At 45.7% G+C, this 8,541-nt stretch overlaps 1 protein-coding gene across 1 annotated transcript; it reads left to right on the top strand.

Moving 5' to 3' along the window:
* Window positions 1-4,152: 4,152 nt before the first annotated feature.
* Window positions 4,153-8,142, top strand: LOC135396208 (uncharacterized). The gene is made up of 3 exons (XM_064627234.1): window positions 4,153-4,333; window positions 5,393-5,585; window positions 8,007-8,142. Exons 1-3 carry the CDS (start codon window positions 4,211-4,213, stop codon window positions 8,075-8,077), a joined length of 387 nt encoding a protein of 128 aa, XP_064483304.1. The 5' UTR covers window positions 4,153-4,210; the 3' UTR covers window positions 8,078-8,142.
* Window positions 8,143-8,541: the final 399 nt, after the last annotated feature.

Below are 8,541 nucleotides of genomic sequence, written 5' to 3'. Positions count from 1 at the left end.
AAACTACGATTACATGTTCTGCGTGGCCATGACCTGTATGTGCAGGCTTTCGCAAGAGACTGTACTGTGTTTGCAATCATCTCATTTCGTCTTACACTAACCAACATGCCCTTATGTAGTGAGCCACAAGATATATAAGTGAGAAATTTCCTCACCGATCGTCATCACATGCATTTGTTGTTGTTGGTTTAATCAAGCGAAAATCAATTAAATGAAAGAAAACGCTGGAGGATACATTAGACGCTTAAAAAAACTCATGATATAATATGAAAATGAAATTTAAATATGAGAGTTTGAATTTCAATCTAACTCTCCGCCGATAAATCATAAACATTTAAATATATCTATTAGCTGCGTCTTAGCCTATGGCCTATAACACTTGCTAAGCCTCGTGTGTATAGTCGGTTGGCTTGTTCTGTGCAATCTTAAAGGGGCCCAAATATTTCTCGCGGAATGGAAGGTTGCATAATCTAGATAGCAATGCAAAAAGAATGCGTTGTGTCGTTCCTGATTTCAGGGCCAAGGAAAACGCAAATTTACGCTTTCCTTCTCAAGAGGAGCGAGAGCCTCTTATTGGTCACCGCAAACGAGCTGCCCAATGATCGTGGGAAATCGTTCACGGAGACCAACGGGAGGCCGACCCGCACTGTTAGTACCAGAGGAGAGGGAAAGCGCAACATGCGGTTTCCTTCGCGCTTAACTCACCAACGACGCGAGGTATTAATTCCACTTTTTTTTTTCTATTGCTATCACAGCAACTGTATATCCGCTTTATAGCAGTTTATCCGCTTTAAACTTTCTTACGATATTTCTGTTGCGTACTTTTTTACAATTTGTAAACAGGACAGGCACACATGCACTTTTGTTATGTCGCCGTTACTAAATATTTTACGTTCTACAGCATCCCTGGCAGATAAAAAAATGGTGCAATAGGCTATTGCCACTGCATAGAAGAAAGCACATTAAAGTGCAGCTCTTAGGCGCCCATTCCTGCGTTGAGCGGCATCGGTGTTGTAACCGGCAGAGCGAACGAGGAACGAAGCGAAGGATGAAAGTACGGGAGAGCGTGAGAAGGAAAGCAGTGGGGAAGCGTACGGCGAAAGTGAGGAGGGCACGAGGAGGAAAGCGAAGAAGGAGGGCGCGCTTAGGAAGCCGGGACGCATGCAGTTCGGTGAGCTTGGTGCCCTTGTGGCCCTGAGGGTATTGAAATTAAATAAATAAATAAAATTGCGACTGGAACCTGTGTGGGGAAAATAAAAAGAGTAGTGTATAACTCAACCTCAAGAGCGGCGCTCAAATTTCGCATTACTGATTATCGTAATCGACAAGTGAATGTTTTACCCCTTTCCCTTTTGACGTTTTTTTTTTTTCAGCAGCAAATTTGCAATCCAGATGTCCTTTCACCATTGCTACCGCAAAGCAATGATACACGAATATTTTGAACGGCGGTCGACAAGGGCGTATTCGCCTACGCGTAAAGGAACGCATGTAGCAAGGACGACGTTGACGGCTACCAGATCATCGATGTGTCTTATCTGTGGTACATATAATCCGTATCTGTAATCAAAGACAAGTGTGAAAATGAATATAAAATTATACACTGCATAAATTTCGTGCTCACGTGACCGAATATTTCGTATTCCGTTCGAGGGAAATCTCCAGCCGCAGCGCAGGCTAACCTTTCCATAATTTTTTGTCTTCTTCATAATAAACATATATCCCCCGCCCCTCTCAAGCCGAGTGCACTTGATGCAAAGCGAGAACAAGAAGAGCTCAGGTACAGCTACTTTCCAAGCGTGACTTTCAATAAGTTATAATTGCGTGGTCATTGACATATTTCAGTATCGGTTATTGTTTCACAGCCGGTAAAGTAACTGAACGCTACCTAGCACAACTACAGTTAGGGTGGATGGATACCGGGTGTAGGAACAAAAATTAACCCTGAAGAATGGTCCTTGGGGCGAAAAAAATGGTCCCGCAGGCACCTGCGACTATGATCCGTTTCGTCAGCTATGCACAACGACGCTCCTGCATTTTTGGGCGCACGGAACCCCGCAGGACCATTATTTCTGCCCACGCAACCAGGGACCATTTCTTCCGGAACCCATGGATACCCGCTCTTGGTGTCCGGGAAAACCGCATTCAGATATTCCCTTTCTGCCACGGTTTTTCGCTTCGCACGCTCAGACGTTTTCGAGACACCACTTGTATTACGAACCGTCGTCGACGCTACTTAATTTCAGGACTGAATACTGTGCAGCTTTCCGCGAAGTAAACTAATATCCTCCGGGCGCTGTTGAAGGTTAATTATACTATACAAGCCAGATTCCTCATTTAGCGAAGTACGAGTTGGAATGAACGCTTGCTTTTTTTAAAATTAAACGTTCCAGGTAACGTTTCAGACGCCCCGTATAGATGCAAGAACTCAAGAGCATGAAGAAAATAATCCAAGGTTAACCCCGAAAGAGCAGAAACACACACCAGCGACAGAAGCGAGTGGCTAAGCAAGTATAAGCAAGCAGGCAGTCGGTCCTTCGGGTTGGAGAGACTTTCATGCGAGTGTCGGTGAAGACACAGCGACGGTGGTTCTGTCGCGACCATAAAATCTGTCAAAATGGCCGGGCAAAAAGAAAGCAAAGGTCGCTCTACAAGAGGCCTACAAAACCCATAAGCCAAGGAACCGGTTCTCCGACACCAACGAAGCTCTGCTGTTGCTGCTACAACGCCACTGTCTCTTATTTATTGATTTTTTTATTCTTAGTGTCGAGCATCGTATCGCTTGTAACTCAGCCTGTACGAGAGGGGTAACCAGATTTCAACTTTGTGTACTCTTTTTATGCTCGGAGTTTCATATATTTGGGAGCTGAGTCTCTTTCGAGTGGAACAAAGCAAAACACATGAAGGGAGCTAGTCTCTTGGCTCGCAGTGCATGTGTTTGTTGGGTGGTTCCAGATAATTTCAAAATTTAAGAGAGAGAGAGAGAGAGAGAGAGAGAGAGAGAGAAGAGAGGAGAGGAGAGGAGAGGGCGGGGGGGGGGGGGAAGATCTATGGGGAGCACGAAAGGGAGCGAAGCTACCTTTCGTTATTGACTCAGTCCACGGGAAGTCTTCAGATTACGTAGCTACATCATGTTCAGAATCAGATTATCAGAAAGCCACCGATGGAGCGTTTTAAATTTATTTCATGCAATCGAACAATATATTAATTACTAACCATGTCGCGAAGATATGTAAGTAGATGGAAGCAAGCGGTTGCATGTCTCCCGCAACCGAACTATTTGCAGAGTGGAACTCATGCAGACTGGAAACGTGTGTGGTGAGTTCGCAGCCAATTCAGATTCATTCGACGCAATCTTGGAAAATGGACAAATCAAGGGAGGTAAGTTGCGGGTAAGCACACGCGGGTAGCCACACTCGCACGCACCCGCACCCGCAGACGTGCCACCCGGCGTGTGATGCAGGTATACCCACACATACCCGCGACATGGAGCGACACCCTTTACAGCGACAGAGTTTTACCCTCAAATAAGAAAACTACAGGTACTCCGATAAAATGCCAAATGACAATTCAACAATTCAACTAAAAAACAATTATTGGGTGGGTCCCGTAAGAAGCTTAGCAGTGAGTTAGCAAGAGGATGGCAAAATGTTGCCTTAGTGGGTCCGGGTAACGCAGATTGACCCGCGCTACCCGCGGGTGCATAGTGGGTACGAAAGCACTTTACCCACAATCCTCATCGACGTTATATTTCTACCCACAGATAGCAAAACTGTTCGGGAATCTGCGGGTACCTCGGATTTTGGCGCCTCGCCTACACAGATATACGAATCTTGTAACAATCACCTCACTAATGCAAAAATAACAGGATGACGGAGTTCGTAACCCTCGTCCAGCGACAATACGTATACCGTTCGCCTACAATCATATCGTCAATCAGGCTCATAAGCATACCTACAAAGAAAGAGTATCACAATGCAGGAACTAATCGGAAGCCAGCAGGAAGCATGCAGCAGACATAATTAGCTCTCGCGGCCCTCTCCTTATCCCCCTAACACAAATGTAATCATCCCTGCATGGCGGGATTATGACATGGAGACCCACAGTTCTAATCTCAAGCCACGTGGGAGAGAGACACTGAGCATATAAAGGTCTGCGGTGAAACGCAGTGCGCAACATTTCAGCTGGTTGAAGACCAGGAAGGGGTATCGCGATGTCCAAGGACCGGCGGGTGTTCCTCGGTGCTGCAGTGATGCTTGCGACTTTGGTCGCTCTATCTCAGACTGCTTCCGTTGAGTGGAATCCGCAGTTGCTTCAAGAGGAGCTGATGAAAAGGGTGAGTTTTAAGAGTGTATCCTTATGACGTGTGCATGGCATTTGTTGGGTTTGGTAGAAAGAGCTGGAACTTCCGTTCCTTCACCCACGCCACATAGGTTGAAAATAACGTGCGGTAAAAGCGGAATCCGGTAGGGCAGCTCAGCCCCTCAACCTCGAGTATAGGGATTGGAACCCCAGACACAAAAAATCATGATAGAATCGATGAACGTTCCAGCTCTTCACTCGAAAGCATGGCTTTGTTGAACGCTACAAGAACGTCTATAGTGGGACAACTTCAGCTCCGCAGTCTCAGTAGTCGGTGTTCAGAGAACACGTTGAAAATAAGGGTGTAAGCCTATGACAAGGTATGTGAAAACCGCGCTTGCCGGAGAAGACATACAAGACGAAACTCAGTAAAACATTCCGTGTTAGAGAGAGGAACATGGTGATAGACGCTAAGAAAACACGGACGGACAAAGACGGAAAACAAGCACATATGACTGCCTTGTTCACGCCTCCTGGTTCATCTAGCACAGGATGTATTGCTTCTACAGAAGGAAAGCCATAACTCGAGAGCCTGCTCGCGCAAAGTGAACCATCCTTCTCCTCTATGACGATGCTGCTGCATAACACTATTGGTACCATTATGATTATCGCCTTTAATAGTGAGCTGCACGTGTTATTAGAAAGTAGTGCTGTGTTTCGTTGGCATCTCATTGAAAGAAACACAGAGAAAAACAGGGAACACACAAGTCTACCGCTGACGACAGGACAGGACCACCGTTTGTCATGTGAATTCTCTATCTGTCTGTGTTTCTCTGACCAACCCTTCAAGTACGTGCCAATTACCCGAAATCGCTACTATCATCTTGTTGAAATTCTTCCCCAGTCTCCTCACCACTGCTCTCTCCGGATGGAAGAATGTGAAATATTCTCTTTGCACGTCTTCAGTAATTCGTACCATGATAGTTTCTGTACAAAACTGAGAGTGCTACACGACGTTGGCACAAGGAGTGGATTGGAGACATATCCTCGACATTGTCCGAATGGTTAATGACGGAATCTAACACTGCCACAGAGCTCAGCTGCACAGACAACGAAGTGGCAGAAATGGCCTCTGCTGTCTCTCATGCCACGTCAACGGCTGTACGAACAGTACGAATCCCGCCATGGCCAGCAGCCGCAGGGACCTGCATACAGCGTCGAAGGGGACGACGACGACGTAGGACTAGACTCTCAGGACGATTCCAGAAAAGCAAAACAGAGGAACAGTGAGTTGGTATAACCTCGCCCTAAGAGGCATTCTTTAGAGTTCTTAAAAGCGGTTGTAACAGATTTGTGCAGATTCACGTTCAGCAAGATTAACAAGATTGTGAGACGCTTACTGAATAGAATGTGACGTTGCGATGGTATATTCCTCACGTGGTTATATCGGGAAATGTTAATTGGTCCTGGGGCTAACAGGCAATCCGTCTGCTGGTAGCCTTCTTGAGTGAGACTGGTCTCACAACTGTGTTGTGAACACTCTAGTGCGAACTCCATCTTAGTGTGATCTGCTGACACCGTACTTTGTAGATCTGTAGTGTGCTATATTGTTTTCCCGCTCTGTTGATTGAGTGCCCGTGAGAATGTGAGGGATCCCGCTGTGATTTGTTTTGATTGCTGTGAGGATTTTGATTCAGAGTGTGTAATACCTATATAGTTTTTGCAATGGAGCAGGTAGCACCCATGGTGGGTTGCTGAAAGTTCCAAGGTTTACTTTATTTTACTAATTTATTAACTAACTAAATAACTATAGTTCTTCTGATGGGGGGGGGGTGATGTAGGGGGAAGGTGCAGCCAGCCTGCTCTGAATTGGCGCAACGGTGCACCCAGGGGAGGGGAGGGGAGGATGCAAGAGGGAGGGGAGTGATGATGGTGACACTGGAGAGGGAGGGGCGTGCTAACCCTCTTGCTCTTGGACGTGGGTAGTCCAAGAGGACTACCCACCACAGAAAACATGCGAGCATCACTCAGTAGTCTTCCTTGGGATGCTCCCTGTACCACAGTACGGTAACATAACGGTAGGATTATCGGCGAAGTTACCCCACGTAGTTCTTCTGATGTCATCCGTCCAGCGTACGCTTCACACGAACGCTGAGGAGACATTGTGGTATAACAGCAGCAAGACAAGACAAGGACAGCAAGAATAGCACATATGACGACTGCATCCCACCAGACGTCCTGTGTGCTATTCTTCCTGTCCTTTCTTTTTTTTTTTTTTGTCTTCCTGCTGTTTTACCATCATGTCAGAATACCGGCTACCCCAATTTATTTCCACTTTAGCGCAGAGGATATTCCTCAGTGGCGTCCTCTGAAACTTCGCTAGTGCTTCGGGCACGCGCTATAGGTTCCTCAACGCTGCTCGTGGTTCTGCCAGAGCTACTGAGGATGGATTCACTTCACTGATGGATTCACTTCACTGATGGATTTCCTCAGCGTTGGGGTAAGCGAGTTGAGGTCTGAGTGCTGAAGAGTGTATATACGGTAAAATACGCAAGGCGAAAGTGGTTGATAAAATAGCATATGCATGCGATTGGGTGGAGGGACTCCATAATATATATTAAAAAAAAAGCCCCAGTTTGTGCAGAAAAGCAGAACGAACGACACAGAAGGACGCACTCTGTGGAAACACTACTTCTGTGTCACCCGTTCTTTCATTATTATATTTAATTTTATATTATGGAATGAGGTTAGGGTGTACGGCATACGGTGTACATTGGGAGGGGAGCCTTAGTCAAGCCTCGTCGGCTTTTTGCTTCCCCTTCCAACCGAAAGGAAAATAAATACTAAAAGAAAAAAAAAGGTTCTAGTTGATTTCTTAGGAGCCCGTGTCACTAACTACCAATACTATGCAGAGTGGCAGAGTGGTATTGAAATCAGTCCAAGAATTACGTGAAGTCGTGCCCAGTAATGCAGTAGTTGCGTCAGAACTTGAGACTCGTGTCGGATCTCCTGCTTGCGGCATACGGATTTGCTAGTCTAGAGGGCATTAGCTGCGTTTCCTTCTACGTAATGTTACCGAAGGAAACACACGATGTGGCTACGGACCTGAAGTGTGACTAATGATTCAAAGAGCTGATATTTACCTATGCTCGCACTATAGAAGTGCCTGAAATGGCCAAAGGAATACACAACGCACTCTAGTAAAGCGAAGGGGCTCTGAACAAGACCGCTGCAATATGTAAACAAAATAAAAAAACAAAAAAAAAGTAAGGCTCGTGGTACCTTTGATACATCCGACTGATCTGAATCTGAATATTAGTGAATACGCTAAGGTTGAAATAAAAGAGGGACATAATACAACGAAAACCATAAAAGCACGCGACACAGCACTTCCAGGTATAGTCAGTGACGGAACTGCACCCAGGTCGGGTAGCTTACGCCAGCCTCGAGCGACTACGACACGGAAACCAGTGCCCATTGTTACGTCTCTATCACCTAATGGGGACAGACCATTGAACGGTGTGCGTTTTTGTCTCGCAAATTGTCGGGGACTCCTTCCTGCTGACTGGGAAGTTACGAGTCCTGCCGAGTAACTGCTCCATTTTGTTCGTGCGTTTTCCAGACATTAGGACTGCAATTGCAAATGGCGTTAGATATAACCCTTATACATATACCTGAGGCTAAATATTTGTTAACTCTTCTTTCAGAAGCGTGCTTCTTCAAGATATGTTCCTTCAGCACTCGGGCCCTGAAAGGAAGAGAGATGAATCTAGACTGAGACCTACCTCCATGAGAAGTTGAACGGTGACGGGGAGGGTGATGATGCAGAAATAAACTTCTTTTGCTGTAGTTTACTGTACACGAATTATTAATTGGGGTATCTAGTTCCCGTAACTACAAGTAGAAAAAAAAAAGAGGCAAAGCTGTGCTACGACAAAGGTCTAGGTGCCGTACGACTGTGAACCGTAGGAAGTGCAGTTCTTTAAGAATCACTCTAGAGCTACGGGATATGTGGCAACCACATAGCGGCCCTCGCATAGTAGAATGTGAATATTGCACTTAAGGCCGTCCAGAAATCATCTATACTGAATTCAAAAACTGAGCCCCTTAAAACTAATCTGAATGTGTGTCACGACAAACTATTTTCACAGCATTTTAGCATAATATTCTGCTGCGAGAACGCTTTCTCATTTTCCTCTTGTTTCTCTTTTCATTTCTTATTTACTGGATGTGATGTTCAGC

The sequence above is a fragment of the Ornithodoros turicata genome, chromosome 5, assembly GCF_037126465.1.
Source record: "Ornithodoros turicata isolate Travis chromosome 5, ASM3712646v1, whole genome shotgun sequence".
NCBI classification, from domain to species: Eukaryota; Metazoa; Arthropoda; class Arachnida; order Ixodida; family Argasidae; genus Ornithodoros; species Ornithodoros turicata.
Note: the sequence above shows the minus strand (reverse complement) of the source record. Positions and strands in the feature narration are given on the sequence as shown.